This window comes from Mugil cephalus, chromosome 10 (assembly GCF_022458985.1).
Source record: "Mugil cephalus isolate CIBA_MC_2020 chromosome 10, CIBA_Mcephalus_1.1, whole genome shotgun sequence".
NCBI lineage: Eukaryota > Metazoa > Chordata > Actinopteri > Mugiliformes > Mugilidae > Mugil > Mugil cephalus.
In genome coordinates, this window is record NC_061779.1 from 18,818,440 (window position 1) to 18,836,254 (window position 17,815).

A 17,815-nucleotide genomic window follows, 5' to 3' on the forward strand; every position below is an offset into this window, starting at 1 on the left:
CTCCAAGTACTCCTCAGTCATTAATGAACCAATGTTCATTAATGACAGAGGAATAGTCAGTCACAATTTACAACGAAATTGTGAAATACAAGTCAGGAATAAGTTCGAAAAACAAATGATAAATTGACCTGATATTTTTTTTTTCCATTTTCTGCCCAATCCAGTAGATGGCGGCAGTGTGCCCACAATCTCGGCACTAACTAAGAATAGAATCCAAACGAAGAAGGAGCACGTAGGAATGAAACATGGAGCTATGTATGTAGTGTTTTGGTTTCAGAATACGCAGAGACAAGTCTGAAATGCTGTGGAATTTGCATTTATGTATACGTATCTTTTAGCGGAAGGAAGAATATGTAATTCCCACTGTGAGGTGAGGAGTACATATATCGTTATTCGGTGAGTTTCGTACGAATTCCTCGCCTGTTGTGCTTTTCACTAGGTAGCCTTGCTAACAACAATGCTAATACAGCTTTATCTTCGAGTAACAACAGTAGTGTGCACGTTCTGTAATAATGTAAGACACAAAGTCATCTTGTGACAGCACAGCAGTCCTGTTTAATGCCACTGCTTTCACTTACACGGACTGTGTGCGTGGACTCTATCACATGCTGAGTCGAATAAAGAGTTTAAAAGTTTAAAAGACCATTTTCCTTCTTATAGGTTCGTCATTGCCAGCTAAGACACACTGAGCAAACCAAACAAGGAACCGAAGTTATTCCCTAAACAGTAAGTGGAAATATCTACATGCAACATGTTATGCAACCTTGCACGGTACCAGCACGGGTCACTTATTCAGTATGCGCCCAAACAACAATCTTCTACTTTGTCTGGAGAAGTTACCTCAAACTGACAATGTTTTTTTTTAATGTTGGATTAATCTCATTCTATTGCTGCACTCTCGTCCTCTTTCATTAGTTCTTCTATCTTCATCAGAACAGGGAGATTTTCAAGGCCTGGTCAAATCTCAGTAGTGTTATTATCACTACAGGATGTTAATCATAACATGGGCAGCTCAGAGATTCAACCCTCACTATCCCATGCTTACTTGTGTTGACATGAGTTATTACCTTTGTGTCTAACCATTCATCCATAAATTCAAATTCAATTCAAATCATCACAGTTAAGAACAAATACTACAATTTCACCTCTTTGAAAATGGGAGTGAAAGATTACTGACAGGCCACTGAATGAGGCCTGATTGCTTTTCCCACCTGCGTAGGAGAAACTCTGAGAAAGTGCGGATCGGTCATGGACAGAACTTTTAAATATTTCGGCACCTATCTCCAACTTATCATACTTGACCAGAGAGAAAGCGAGGGAGTCTAACAGTTGGAGCCAAAACATGGATGATTATTAGCTGCCCAGACAGACACAGCCATATATCACATAATTGTTTAAAAACATACCTGGCTTTTATTTAGACTTTGGGAAGCACAGTGTTGTGGGAATTTTGCAGCTCTAAGCTTATCTGTTCAGTCCTTTTCCAGTCATTGTCACATGGGACAAAGATTCTATTATGTTTTTTAAATGTGATTTTCGTGCATGTAGCGTAATCTGGGAATTTACAATGTTCACAAAGTCCGCGCTCAGTGGAATTAACAACAATTACTGCTCCTAAACTTATTGAAACAGAGCTGCAGCAAAATATTAGTCAATAAATATATTGATAATTTAGTTTAATTTATTGACTATTTTCAAGATAATCAATTAATCCTAACTCATCACCAATTAATTGACATAACTATTACAATTAAATATTGACTTATTTATTTCCACGTTTTCTCATAATAACACATTTTAATATAAAGGCTATGAGTGAAGAACACATTTCAAACTTTTACTTTTAGCTTAAGTGCTGATTGATTGATTTATAGCTTGTACTGAATGTAACCAGTATTATTTGTGTTGATAGGAATCTGTCCGCATGCACAGAAACGAACTGCTTCCAACTTCTGCAAGTGTGTTGGAGAGAACCGTCGTCCTGTTTGTCATTAGCATCTGCCCGAGGGAGCCTTTGTTGAATAATTGTTTAGATACACAACAGCTGAGGATGCAACAATTACTCCCAGGCAATGAGCAACAGCCCAGTATGAGTCAAAACTCACATTATTCCAAATCCTGAAGCCGCTGACTCGTTATTTAAGAGGTCGGAAGGCTGGTGCATCCTCTCTGTTGAGCCTGTGGTGTTGTGGTTTGCCGTTTCATTTTAACTACGAGTCTGACTCACTCTGTCTCGGTTTAAAGTATTTCCACACTTTTGATAGTTGTGTTCTGGCTTTTTTGTGTGGTTATTTTTATCATGTCTGACAGCATGTGCCACAACATCATCGCTTGGTAGCTGCCTAGTGGCTAGTTTGACATCACACAAACACAACAGAGTGGACCAGCTGAGTCATCAGAGCAGACTGGGCGTTTCACGTTGAAGGTCACTATAGGTGGTCATAATATAGAAATATATTATATATAATCATTGAGTGTTTATGAATATTTTAATCATGTAAACCTATTCTAGCACACACCATCCAAATAAAATGAACCAGACTGACCTGCCATGACAATCATATGGAGTCTTTTGACTTTGTTATGTGTTATTCACTTAATGTAAAAGTTACATCATAGCTGTACTTCAAACTCTAACTGGCACCGAAACTCAATTTCTTTTCTTTTTTAATAGTGGCATATCGCCGTGGCCCAAAATCAATTAGAGAGGCGTACGAAGATCACTTTTCACCACAGGAAACAAGAGAGGTAAGAGGATGGTGTTTTTTTTTATTACTGTTTTTTATTACATGACCAGTATATACCGATGACCATCTTGTGATAAAGCAGTATTCTTTCATGCGGATGTTATTTAGTCATGTACCACCCACCTAGACCAGACCAGACAGCCTGACCCCACAGTAATGACACTCCTTGATGGCAGCATCATTATGTTAAGCCTGATCAGTTTGAAGTCCCCATTTTTTGTATTATGTTGCTGTTGGTGTCGTAGTCTTGTGATTAGATTTGGAGGCGTTTATTGTAATCATGAATATTCACTCTCTTATTTTTAAGAGGGATCTTAAAGTTAATCACATCAGGCATAATGGTTTCTACCCCACGTTTTCCAAGGCCAGTGCACTGAAATTTTGTCATTTTAGGTGACAGTTCATCGAGTTGTCAACATAGTTGAACGGAGGAGCCCTAAGCCACGGCCGGTGGAATTTGACCGAGGATATAACGATGACGAATGGTACGGTGTTTCTCGGGATTACCCGGACATGAGGGGATGTCACGGTGAAGGCAGTTACGTGCCCAGCGATCGACGATACTTCGACGACGACCCCAGCTTTGGCAGTTTTCGCCGAAATTTCTTGCCTCCACAAAATGTAAGACGTGAAGTTTGATGTGTGTGGCTTATAAGCAAAACTCTTTTGTTTTGTGATCACTGTTTAGCAACTAAATAGCCTGTGGTGTATAGACTGATCATTTTCAGTATTTAACATGATTTTTTTAGTTTCCAACAATGTCATACGACAATAATAAAAAACAATTTCCTGCTCAAGTTCTGCTTCTTGTTCAAGTTGTTAACATTGTGTGTTTCCTGCTTTCAGGACAGCCCGTACTCCCAACAGTCCTATAGCAGAGATGATCTGAGGCACTATTTAGGTTCAAGGTAATATATATATAATACTTCTATTTCTGAAGTTCTTAACTTGATTTTTGTCTTCCAGCCTTCACCGACTTCCTTTTGTAATGCATCAAATTGACCACTAGATGTAGGCAGAGTTCTGTCTGTGAATATTATTGGCTACAATGAGCCTTAGTAGTAGTATTCTCTAGCTATGTATGCATGTTATATTATTTGATAACAGTAATCAGCAGTTAATCAAACCAATACATGCAAAATCTGTCAAAATAATGTTTTCACATTCACCTGTTTAATATATAAAATCTCTTGTGCAAATTGTTGACAGAAAGATGATTAAATTATTATTTGAAATCAAAGCGTTGGTAAACCCTACACAGAGCAGCTGAGACTATCAGTTATAACAACTACATCAACAGACACTCTTCTTTCACTTTAACATACCCCACCAGTTTATGGGTGCAGGCCCCCCCTCCCAGGAGTCATAGCAGGCTAAAGAAGGGGACAAAGGGCACTAGTGTCTACTCACTCAGCCAAGCACTCCCAGCCCATACCCCCCCCTGAGAGGAAAAACAGCTGGACCACTCCCTCTTCAGTTAAACACCCACTCACACATCTCTGATACTCAGATCAGGATACGCCTTGTGTCTTTTTTAGTCTTTTCTAATTCACCCTTTAGACATATTTTAAATGTGCTGTTCCTTCAGTTTTTAGATTCTCAGGCCATTAGATTAAATTCACCTACCATGAGGCCGTGACTACAGAGAACGTACAATATTAGCTTCTCAGGCTCCATACGAACCTTAACAAATGTTGAAAATAATATTTTATTAAACTTGCTTGTATTAACTGTTAGTTTGACTCTATTATATGTTGGTTCATATACAATTCCTGATAGTGAACGCATCACTGACTTAAAAGGATAAAATAACTGTCCTAAAACTGTAGTCACATGCTCACGTTTTAATGACCATGCAAAATTTCCTTCCTAATGTGGACAAATCTGTGTTGTGTGTGAAAATACTAACGGTAACATGATTCCCTTGTGATTTTACTGTCCCCAACCATGGGACAGACGAAAAGGATTTTGTTACCAAATGACACTATATATTATATATAGACCCCCATGTGACTAACCCAGCTAACGACTGGAGTTCCATATTAAACATCTGGTAAACAATGGATAGCATTTTTCTGCAGAAAGACACAAGACACATTTACACTGGAAGCAGCTTAGCTCGGGTTCTTGCAGGGGTCAATATGAATACAACATAACATAATGACATATACGAGTACTTGAGTACTGCTTTAAAACAGATCTGAAATTTGGCACCGAAGTGATCCCTGATCAGTATGTCATAAAGCGTTTGTTTTAATTAAAGCAGTGCCTAACCCCTCGTCCTTTTATCCAGACCACAAGGCAGGAAGTAGGATTGCGTCTTGTGGAAAGTACTGTAACAGGGCTCATGCTCACATGAGGGGAAAACTGCAATTAGTGAGTCTCAGTCACAGTCACAGTGTGCTTTGGGCTAATGGTTATTTTAAATTAAAAGAAGAATGCATTTGTTGTCACCAGTGCACCTAATAGACAAGCAAGTGGGGCTAACATTAGTCTACTGGGTGTTTCAAGTATATGTCCGAGCAATAAGACATGACATAAAATACACATAAGTGTGTGTAATTTGTTTCCGGTTGCCTGTCTGATAAATACTTGAATCACTCTGGCTTTCCACGTACAGCCTTTAGATGTTGGTTTTTTATGGCGTGAATGGAAATTCAGTGTTTGTCAAATGGCAGGCAAGTCTTGGCTACTTCAAACAGACCGTGGGTCGTAAAAGTTTGAGGCCTTGTTAGACCTGCTTTTTGTTTGAGATGTGGCCTGAGTTCAGGCAGAGGTCAAGACAGCCAGGTGCCTTTGTGGAGAAATTCCATAACAAGGTTGAAAAGCAGATTTGGTGATATTGCTTTTTAAATTCAACTCCACATTTAGGCTCACTTAGGGCACTGGATACACTGTTAATGGAAATGAGTTGCTCCAGTTTCTGCTTCTTACAGAAACAGGTCAAGCAAGTTTCTGATGGCTTTACCCTCAGAGTTTCCTATTTAAACCTCAACTTCCCACCAGTCCCTTAGAACTGGAGAAGCTACTTGGATGAGTGGCGAGGGAGAACCAAAATTGATCCATCTGTCAGACAACTGTAGCTGGTGCCAAAAGTGGAAGATTGTCTCCCTTCCACATATCCACATATTGATCAGTGTGCCACATCACCGCACTGAGTCTGACTCCAGCATTTGTGGGTTTGTCTTGTGTTTATTCTGTTTCCATTATCAATCTAAAGGCGTCCACTGATGAATATCCAGCACTTTACCGTCTCCGCCCAGCCATTACACGATTAAACGAATGTATTTTGAATGTGCATTCATTGTGCTCTTATAGATTATTTATCTGTCGTATTGTACGTGGACATTTCCTGACCAAACCTTTCTCTGTTTTTCAGGAAGAGTAGTAAATCTTTCCATTTCCGCAGCAGAGGTCGAGGGTCAGGTCCTTCCCAAAGATCAGTGCAGGAGAGAAAAACCAAGTCAGTGCCCTCACATTCATACGGTTTTCTGGTATTAATCTCGTAACTACACAGGCATGAAAACAGTTGTCTAGTGTTTGTAATAAAGGAGGAAGAGGACTTAATAAAGATAATTGAACAGAGGCTGTTTGATATTCAAACACATAAATTATTGTCAGTTTTGTTTGGCACACTTTTAAAGTGAATTCTTTCTTCAGATGCTGTGTATAAGTACAGAACTGAAAGGTTTGTGAATTGTATACTTTGGGAGGATTCAGTAATAATTTTTAATCGTCACCCTTTGTGATATCCATAGAGAGGACCGTGACTACAGGTCTTCTCAGCCTTCAGCAAATGTACGGGACCGCTCTCCCGTGAGGAGGGAAGCCCAGTCACCGGTGTCTGTCCGTTCAGCATCAAGCACCAACAAAGGAAACACTTCTCCTGACAGAGACAAGGGCTACAACCACCAGCAACCTCAACAAAAGGCAAAGCGTAAGTACTAAATCACGTGTGTGTGGAATTTCTTAGAATGAGTTTCTAGAGTAGAAAAGAACAGATAAACCAAACTTTTATTTTTATTTTTTTATGTTGAAGTGGCAACACCCACACTTTTTCTGTCATGGTTGGAAAGGAAAGCGTGAGGGAGGAGTATTCAGTGCGCTGTAATATGCATCCTCACCACTAGATGCCACTAAATCATATACATTTGTTCTTTAACTATTGTTAGTAGTGTGTGGATTATGTGCTCTGTAGATGGCAATCTTCAGTCCATGGAAATGCGACGCCACCTCAGTTAATATGGCAGAGGTTAGAGGTTAGATTAGGTTTCTCCTTTTCCATTTCTAATAAACTTTCTGTCACAGTCATAACGTCATCTTAATCTGATGTTAGTGTTTTATCTTTAAAATAAGTTGCTAACACAGCAGAGGTCAGTCCTTCATGCTCTCCCCTGCTCTGGTTTCCACCTTTGATTTTAAATCTGTTGCACAGACCTAGCAGTAATGGACTTGACCGACTGACCTGGTGCCCCACTGGATAGTGTGACATCCAATAACAAAGCACCTCTCTTAACTTTCTGACACGCTCTGATTGGCCACAACATGTAAAACTTAAAGGCCCGTAGAGGATGTGAGTGCTGCTGGAGAGTTGTGAGTTGACATTTATCTAATTCAATGTTTTTTTTCTGTGCAGCTGCTATACCATCTGTAATGACAACAAAAGAAATGATTTCCCATTCCACTAAGCCGCTCGTACAATTAAAATTAAGCCATTCCAGGCGAAGCATCTGTTTTCAGAGGTGGTGTGTAATGTGAGGGGCCGGGGTCTGCTCAAACATGTTAGGATGTTAATTACACTAACACCGCACACACACACCTTTAGAGTCTGGGAAAAAGGGACACTCTTAGTTTATTGGGGTGGTTTGGCTTTGGATTCAGAACATGACCTTTTTCTTCACTGAGAGGTTAGTTAATAAGGCGACTTAACAATGTCTCCAGAATCACTTTGGGTCTGTCATTTTGAATACTTTTTTTTTGTGAATTTTATAGGCTCCAGAACTTTAATTAACAATGCTGACCTAATGAAATTGCTGGATTACAAAAAGCTTGTTTTTAAGTGAGGTGACATAAGCAATATTATTAATTTTGGGCAGCATTTTACTCAGTCCTTTGTTTCCTAAGATTCATTAACATATTTTTGTGTCGAAAGCCAAGCTATGTTTAGTAGCACCCTTTGAAAATGCTATAAAACAATGAGAAAACAGTCGTACCTCCCACCTCTGCTTCCATCTGGGATACTAATTGGGGCACACAGCAGAGTAGACAAAAAGGGGGTCTGATGATGCCTTGTCGTGGACACGCAGTCTGCTGGCAGCTTAGAACTGAACACCATCCAGTCAGCTTTCTTTTTAAATGATGGAGACTGTAAATGTATGTCTGTCTAACAGCTGCATCTGTGAACGTGGACAGCTTAGCTGAACATTTTTTGGGTAGTTAGTGGATGGGGGGGTAGTTAGCTGCATAACTGAACATGACAAAATAACCATCACTCTCCAGATTAATCAAGTTTCTCTAATTCCCCACCCCAGCTACAGGAACTCTTCACATGACATTGGGATATTCTTTCAGCCCCCAGCTGAGCTCAGCTGTGGTCTTACTATGTGTTACCACTGAATGAGAGAATCACCCCCCCCCCGATCTTATAGAAAGTACAGGGGTCAGTGTGCTGATTAGATCATCAGAGAATGTCTCACCTAGTCACACAAACGTCTGTTGATCTAATTTGTGGACTGCGCACAACATTTTGCTGTGAGTCTAGTGTTAGGGACTATTCTCTACTTAAATTCCATGACATAAATGTTTACTCAATTACTTCTGTTCAGTTATTCCACTGGTCTTTTCTGGCTGCTGGGAGGCCGTTTGCCCCAGTATCATTTGTGAAGAAACAACTGTAACAGCTGTAAACCCTTGAGCCTTTAGACACGGTTCACTTATATGTCATATTAACTACTTCCTTTACGGCCTTAACACTGTTGTGTGTCTGAATGCTCCCAAACAAATTATCTGAGTATCATATCTTTATGGTCTCCACCTGGGGACTCTGCAGTCCGACCGAAGAACTCAAATTGTGTTACACCTTGTATCACTCCAATCATTATGAGAATGTTCCTTAGTAATAACAAACAACGTGGCCCTGTTTGTGTTTTACTAGACACACTGGAGCCAGCAGGGGACAATATCTTAATTTAGGCACAGCTGAACTCCATGGCCACTATTGTGTAGGAGGCTCCAAGAAGGGAGTATTAAAAAAACACAGATTTCTATGTTTCAGCTGCCTCATGATGCAGTAGCCCCACGATTGTTCTGTGTGATAAGTGTGTGATGCCTTGCAGGAGAAAGCAATTATATCCCTCAGGATAAATATTATGTTATATATTTTGACCTTTTTTTATGGGACACTGCAATCTGCTTTGAACGAGTGCAGGAAGAGGAGAATAAACTGCAACAAAGATCCCTTGAACCGGGGATGCAGCATTCGTGGCATGAGTCCCAGACCAGTGTCTCACCAGGAGGCTCTCCCAGGGTTTATTTTAATACCGACTTAAATTAAATTAAAGAATGCTGTGGTCGTCTCTGTGTATTGTGTGCATCATCCTTTTTATGGTCTTCTTAACTTGGTATTTTTTTTTTTAATCATAATGCTCTGTGTATGATTATCCTCCTGTTTGCTTTCGTACTCACACAATGTACTCCGCGCAGATAAGCCAAATGTGACGAGCCACACCCCCAGCAGCTCTGTGGAGGGGTCTCCACACAGCTCAGGATCTTCAAAGGTAAAACTTGCACTTTATGGTGATCTAAACCAGTGCTGCTCTCGCAAAGAATGTGTAGCAGGGAGCAAAATAAACTTCATCTACTGTGTAGTGTTTGCAACTAATATTACAACTGGAAAAACATTTGGTAATGCTATGGAATATCACATATATATTATTAATATATTATTATTATTTTACTATAGTTACACAAAGTTGGCTACTATTTCAGCTCTTTCTTGAAACATCTAATCTGTTCAAATCTACAGCTACAATGTTTAGATATAAAAACAGTATCCATTTAAAAGACAAAGAAAATGGGGACATGAATTTGTCTGTTTATATGTTGTCTGTTTTATGTACGGTGCACAGTGTATTATGTGAAGTCTGTGCGCCATCAGCCTGTTTTTGTAAAGAATAATGACCACAATGTGTGTTTTGGTTTATGGACATTTGGTATGGTATGTTACTTTTAATTGTAGAGATAACTCACTGATGTGTCACCGGGTCTTAGCTTTGATCCTTGGCTGTCAAGCTGCTGTAATCAAAGAGATATACTCCTTACAGTCCTCGTTTCTGTTTACTGTTGACATGGTTCATGCATAATGAGACACACACGAAAACAAGCAGTCAACACCTGTAAGAGAGCAGAGCTGTCTCTATTTGAACCACTTTGAAATCAGAGCCAGTTTCTAAACCCGGTGACCTCGACTCTGACCTTTAACCTCTGGCCCGCCAGGAAAAAACTTCAGCATCTGTAGCGGAGTCGGAAGAGGCGGCTGCTGCCAGCATGGAGCCAAAGCTGACACCAGTGGAGGACATCAAGGCTCGCCGGTTGGAGGCCATTAAGGCTAAGGCTCTGGAAATTGAGAAGGTAATAAGATTTGCTCCATGAAACGACCTAACTTCTGCGAATCCTCCGGAGTCTGTGTTGCTCGGGCCAAAGAATGACAAACTTTATCCATGTGGGCCCTAATTGTGTTTGTTAGATCTGAAGATTCTCCCATTAGAAGTTCAGTTCAGAAAACTTTATTTATGCCATGTGGGCAATTCAGTTTACAGCTCCCAGCACAATAAAACATTCAAAACAGTCATCCCTTAGACATACAACTCTAACACTCTCAATTGTCAGTAATCCGTTGACTAATGGTTTCCCAGCAGCGATCTTGTACATGTGCAAATATGCAAAATAATTATAAATACAAATAAATAATGAGTGAGTAAGATAAAAAATAAAATATAATAATAATAATGAAGTGAGGAGCACAATCTACTGTTTAAAATTGCCATTCATCAGCCTGATAACTGACGGGACAAAAGAGTTTAAGTAGCGTGTGTAGCATGAGTGCATATTTAATATATCTGAAAATATTTCTGAACTAAACATCAAACTACATTCCCTTAAATATGGAAGAAGATAATTTACCTTTCTGGTTTCCGTGACAAGTATGTCACAGAAACATACATGGAAAAAGTATGTCTTCAAGTACCATTTCCATCATATTATATCTTTTTTTCATCGTACATATACTCTGACTTGGAAAAAGCCTTGAAATGAGAGACAGTAGAGAAAATCTTTTCAGCCTTGGCATTCTTACGTGAGAGTGATCCGTGATTGACATTTATAAACCACACCAGACAACCCTTAAAGTCTCTGAGTCAGGGTGATTACACAGGACATGGGTGCAAGTCAAAGGTGGTGCCACACACTGTTAAATATCAGACATGCTGAAGCGCTTTATTTTGTTTGTAAAATGTCAATTATGTACACTGTAGCTACATCATTGTAGCTGCAAAACTAAGGTTCCTAATGGGCTCACCTTACTGTGTGGAGGCTCCACGCTCCATATGTGGGATTTAATCTGATCTCGAGGTGGGTCATGTAACCGGGCAGCCCTTTTAAATTGGCTTTATGATGTGGCTGAAAGTCATGGGGTTGATGTTAACGTCGTATAAATGTGCCTTGGCTTGCTCCACATGATATCTGAGAGACTTTTTTTTTTTTTTTTTTTGCTCTAGAAAAGGAGGATGAGTCAGTAGAAAAGTCCTCAGCACCTCAGGTTGTGACGCCTCTTGTGGCCTGCTATTTGGAGTTGCACTTTTTTACCTCCCCTTCATCACTTTGCGCTACAGTACCACTTATCTGTTCCCGTTAAAGCAGGGCAGGAATTGCCCTGCAGGATGCAGGCGGCCCACCCACAATGTGGTACATCTCTTGGCATTAGCGCGCATATGGCTACCCTGCCATTTCCAGCTGTTTCTACAGACGTGGTGAGAGGGAGAAACCTCGACCGCGTATGTACTGTAACATCTGCCCCGGGCGCAGTAAAACACATATTGATAGCAGTGGCCAGAGCAGATCCACAGACTCATTAAACTGGTCTGAAAGAACTGCTTTACTGAAGTTAGTGGAAAAAAACTTATCCTGAAATGGAACGTCTCGTTACATTCAAAAAAAAAAAGTGGACTTTCTCAGCAAGGTGTTAATATTGTGAATACATCCCTGTTCTCATGGGGCTCATTCAGTCAGAAATGGATTCGTTACACCAGCATATGTCATTTTTTTTTTCTGCCAAGAGGTTGTTGTAATACACACATTCTCTGTGGGTGTTTGAAAGGTATAAATGAAGTCCAAAACCTAATTTTTTGACAGTTAACATCTCTTAGTATGACATTGCTCGTCATAGCATATTTCTAAATTTCATTACAGAAGTATGACTACCATGCTTTTTAAACCTTCATTGCGATACCTCATTCTCCTCGCAACAGATGGCCGGCACTCTGTCATTCTATACGCTGAACACGGAGCTAATCAGAGCATCTACAATAACAACAGCATAGAAACGTAGAGCATATCTGTATATCGATTTCACAATGAATATAAGTGGCCGGGAGTGATTTTCAGAGAAGTCCCTTCATCATCTCAATCAGCGCAAATGAAACATATCCATTTCAACTATTAGCCCCTCCGCTGAGAGGTCCGGTTTGCAGCTTGAGTGATTAAAATGGCTCTTTTAATATCCCCTAATGTGTACCAGCCCTCAAGTCATTATCCTACTTCCCTTATTATGCAGGACCCCTGCCTGCATCAGTACTCATTTGAACAGAGCCTCGCTAAATATCCATGTGAGAGCCGTATGTATAATCTCACTCAAACTCCTACCAACCCCCACCCAGTGCTCCAGCGCACACTCCTCTCGGTATGTTCACAAATTGGACCTCCACAAACATCCGATTTGGGAAAAAGCCCACTTTGTAAGGTCTCCTCCTCAAGGCCCCTGGTGTTGCTGTTTCTCTTGGGGCTCCGGTCCGTCCTGTGTGGCCCCATAGTATCGGGCTCAAAGATCAGCTCACGGCTCCCACTCCAGGGAGGGAATTTAGGCTGAACCTCCCTGCAACCTTTTCTCACAACAGAAAGAGCACGCTCCGGTCAAAAAGTAACCTTCCTGTTTGTTCAAATGACGTGGGAGCAGTTTTCACAAAAATAGTGGGCTGGATTGAATCCCTATTGTCCAGTAACTAATAAATGCAGAGTGAGGTCGTTTATGTGTAGCACATGACAGCACGACCATCATCGCTCAGAGTCCGCTATGCTCCACTAAGATCAAAAGAAATCTCTTAGTTTGAGTTCATTTTGAGGACAATTTTCCCAAGCCTGTTTCAAGCTTTCTCGTGTTTAAAACTGTGTACATGGTTTATAATGAAGTGAAAATGTAATCACAGTCAACAAAGGATTTAACTTGGGAAAAGTGAAGGAAGGCTTTGTTTTGGAAGATGGCAAACATAATCAGCCCTATGGTGATTAGGGGGGTTCTGGCTTGTGGGACATACACCACATGTTTGTGTCTCATTTAGCTTCACATTTTAAAACCTGGAACCAAGTATTTGTTCTAAATAAAGCGTACTTCACGGAGAGGAGTTAGTGGCGGAAAAACTCCAATGAGATTGTGTTAAGCTAAGATCATGAAATAGATAATATTCAGAATAGCCTGAGAAGGAGCTGCTCAGGCTGCAGGGAGACGGGAAAGGAGACTTGTGTTGTGGATTAAAGTTGACCCTGAGCTTAGCTGGCCACACGTGTCGTGAGTCTCTCACTTCCTTGTGGTCGCGCTGAAGACTATCATTATATGGGGCCGCAAATTCGCTTGACATGATCTGCAGACATTAAAGCATCCGCCGGAGTCCAAACATCTCCCACAGTCTGGGATATTTCTGTCAGAGCTGTCTTGACTGGCCTTCGCCCTGCGTGTACGATACTTGTTGTGATACAATGATAACATTTAATTATAATGTTATCACTTCATTATAATAGTTATTTTACCTTAGCAGAACCTTAGACATTTCCCTGTAGCTGGAGCAAACGTTCATGCTCTTTAGATCCACAGGTGGGTTCAGTCAGGTGGGAATCTGAACATGCTGTAGCCGGTTAAGTCTGGGAGTATCGGGAGGAGAGAGGAATGAAAATAAAAAAGGAGAACTGAAGGAGCTAGAGGCTTTGCAGGCTGTTAACGCCATTGTAATTATCAAGTAGGACATAAAATCAAGACCCCTAATTTTCTCCCAACAACCTTTGTTTGTAATTTTACCATTTCACATAACCTCGTTTAGCCTACCCTTACCCTAGTCTGACACACAGTTCCACCGGGTTATCTTCAATTGCCCCTTTCAGACGTTTCGTCCAATCACGGGACCTTTCTTTGGTTAAAAACAGAATGAATGCTTCACATGTGGGGAACTGTTTCCATCCTTATGCTACCAGACTTGGCGTCATTCTATTTTTGTTTCTTTGACCTTTTCTTTGTCTTTAAAACTCCACCCAATTGAGCTCCCTATCAGATTTTGACTGTGGCAAATAGGATGATTTTTAACATGTTGGAGACTTGCAGTTCCAGTAATGAAAAATACTTCAGTAAATCACGTATTGTAGACATTCTTTCTCGCTCAAAACCTTCATGGAATTCTCATTAAGTCATGTGCAGTGAATGTAGAAATGCTCCTGTGATCACAATACAGATTGATAGATAGAGGATAGCCCAGACTCACATTACATAATGTGTATCTAGGCAAAGAAGCAGCAGTTGTGGTCTGAAATTTCCCCATAACTGACAGAAGCTTGGAATATCGTTGTTTAACCGGTTAACCTCACATTCTGTTCAAGCATGGACACTGATTTAAGTTGACAGGCAGCATTTTTCTTTTCAGCGTTACCAGAGCTCATGGCTCGCGTTGTATTGCATTTAATAGACAGTTAATGGTAAATTAGATACTATCGGCTAACTTTTGCTCCACAACTAAGGCCTGCACAGCCCGCATTCCTAAAATGGCAATGCAGTATGAACATGACACAGATATATGGTACCTTTAAGGACGCTGCAATCCTTTGATTAAGTCATTACCTTGAAAAAGTAGGCTACATCTCCTGACACTCGAGTATAACTGATACAAGGAGTGAGTGATTTTTACCTGATCAGCTGATGATTAAAGGTTTATCCAGGAAAAAAAGTTACCAAAATGAACTAGATGGATCATTTATGTAATTTCACGCAATTGTTAAGCACATTTGTCAGTTTGTGTGAGGACATGATCTGTTTTTTAATATATAACACGCTTTCACTGCAGTAAAGCATTCTGCCTGCCCCGGTGACTTAAGGTGATGGTGACCGGAGCTCAACCCAGCAGGGCTCTGGTGTCCCATACTACCCCTTAACTGGCTGGTGTTGCCTTAAACCTCTCATTAGCTTCAGTGAAGAAATTTAGCCTTTTCTGTTCAGGTGATAAAGATGTTGCGGGCTTGCACCTGGGACTCTAATAAAGAGCTTAACAGCCGTTTTGGGTCGGCAGTAAAGTCTGAGAGGGATGTGAGAGCTTGTTGCAATGTGGTGTGAAAGAATGCCAAAGCACCGCTGACATACTCTGACACCTCACGTCCCTTTTGTACTGGGGTGGACGTGCACTTGAATACGCTCACGTTCACACACCTGTTTCATGCAATACACCAATTTAGCTGAACCGGGTTCATTAAGTTCACAGTTAGGCGCCTGCACAAGGGTCGGCCTGTAGAATTTAAACAGCTGTCAGATAGAGGTTGAGATCGGGTCAGTTGGACATTTTTCTCAGTAGGCCATCATCGACACAAAACGTTATATGCATTTATTTCTTTGAAAACCTCTAAGGTATTTATATTGGTATTATATTGGTATTTTGCAATCTTTTATCTTTTAACCCTACAGTTTGAAGTGAAAGTCATATGTGCTGTTAATGGGAAAACATCTAACACATGCTGCTGTGATTTAGCTCGGATAGATTTCACGGTCATAACTCCAAATGTGTGAAACACATCTTGCAAAGTGTGAACAAGCTATAATCATCATTTCTTTTCATGCTCATAAATATTCAGACTGCTGCAAGCGCAGGGCAGTCCGTAAAGTGTCTATAAATTGCCTTATTTCCCCTACACTGCATGTGTCATTGTATCATGACAAACACTGGCATCCCTGATGTGATTGTTTCATGTTCAGCATTACAGGCAGGACTGTGAGACATTTCGCACCGTGGTGAAGATGCTGGTGGACAAGGAGCCCAGTTTGGACAATCTACTGCAAGCGCCATTGGATGATAACCTGTCGGAGATCAAGCAGCGCTGCCTAGACGCACTTAGGATCTTTGTCAATGAGCTGGACGAGGTATTAGAAAAGCCGAAGACCTCAACATAGGACACATGCCACAGAACACTGACATGATAATTTCTAGTATTTACCTTACTTTCTGACTAAGTCTAAAATAATGGTGGTGGACTGAAGAATTTCACTATTCCTCATCAATCAAACGTTTTCTTCACTCTTACATGTCAAATACACTCAAATGTAACAACCATTTCCAAATAAAGGGTGGGATGCTTTATAAAATGTAAATAAAAATATAATGCGGTGACTTACAAATGGTTCAGTGTCAATAAATTGGACATAGCTCAAAGAAAACATCATGGGACAGGGTCAGCAAAGGACTGGAAAAGTTGTTTAATGGTAACAAAACACCTGTTTTTACACTGAATGTCTCACAGGTCGGTAACATGAATGAGTCTAAAAGCAGTGACCAAGAGAAGCGAAGTCTTTCAAAAGTGGAAGTGGAAACCAGTTTTAAGTTTCAAGACATCGCTCTGTGTCCCTTAAATGGCACAGGACACATGTAGTGGAAATCACTGCATGAATTCAGGGACACTTCTGAAAGCTATTCAGTCAGTGCACACAGTATCATTAGATTAGATTAGATTAGATTAGATTAGATTAGATTAGATTAGATTAGAAGCTACAAGAAAAACTGTCCGGATTTTGTTTTGACCAATCAAAATCTGAATTTCCTTTTCATAAATTACGGCCTTTGTGTCGTCTGTGCTAGTGCTAAGAAGGAAGGTATGTGGGTACATTAGTGTAGATGGCAAGGTAACCTTTTCAGCGAAGGCCTGGGGTGAAGTGGTGAGATAATCGCCGACTACACCCAACAGAATGGCTCTGTAGTAAAACAGCCCAGGTCCTAAACTGGCCTGCCTACAGTCCATTTCACAGTGAGAAATATTTACAGTATTTGCTCTCCATTTTTAAACATTCAGAGTGTTGTTAAAACGATGTGATGCAACACATGCCTCACATTAACAATGGGATGGTGTCCCAACTTTTTTTGGAAATGGTGTTGTAGTGGATTAACTGGGGAAGAGAAATCAAGACTGGTTTGAATAAATAATCCAATGTATAACTATACTCTTAATATAGTCTTAGTATTACAAGTAAAATCCATAGCACCTTGTCGAGTGAAGCACATATCCTTTTCTATAAACGCCTGAGCAATTCAAGTTTGAACCCTCAGCTGTGTATTTGTCATGAGACACATCACAGCCAAATGATGTTATTACAGTTTGCTGACACTGATTTGAGTGAAATACCTGATCACTGAACTATGTAGGGGGTTGGTCGTTGAACCCTACAGTTAAGAACACTAACCTCTTCAACTGTTTTCTCAATCTCTGTTAATGTGTGGTGATTTTGTGTCCACTGTCTACATATCTTGCTGCTTTGTAAATTCAACTGATACAAATTTTAACAGTTCTCAAACCAGTATTAAAGGGTCCAAGTGAATGTGGTGTTTTAGTGCTACTATATACAAAAGAGATATTTTATTAAACATGCATCTTTGACTTACAGTGTTGAAATAAACCTGGAACTTCTTGTGAATATTATTTAGTTGAAATACTAAAATTTTGTAAATAAAAGATGAAACCTTGCCAAAAAAATACTTGAATACTTTACAGAATATTTTGTT

At 40.2% G+C, this 17,815-nt stretch overlaps 1 protein-coding gene across 2 annotated transcripts; it reads left to right on the forward strand.

Annotated features, from left to right (window-relative positions):
* The first annotated feature begins 220 nt into the window (after nt 1–220).
* Nucleotides 221–17,786, forward strand: LOC125014781 (periphilin-1-like). 2 transcript variants are annotated; one of them, XM_047596164.1, is made up of 10 exons: nt 221–396; nt 661–726; nt 2,675–2,748; nt 3,141–3,368; nt 3,594–3,655; nt 6,127–6,210; nt 6,506–6,684; nt 9,450–9,523; nt 10,242–10,376; nt 16,021–17,786. In XM_047596164.1, coding segments are annotated over exons 2-10 (1,032 nt in total). In that variant the 5' UTR covers nt 221–396; nt 661–725; the 3' UTR covers nt 16,216–17,786. The 2 variants fall into 2 exon arrangements, with proteins under 2 accessions (XP_047452120.1, XP_047452121.1); XM_047596165.1 differs by having other exon boundaries at nt 223–370.
* The last annotated feature ends 29 nt before the right edge of the window (nt 17,787–17,815 follow it).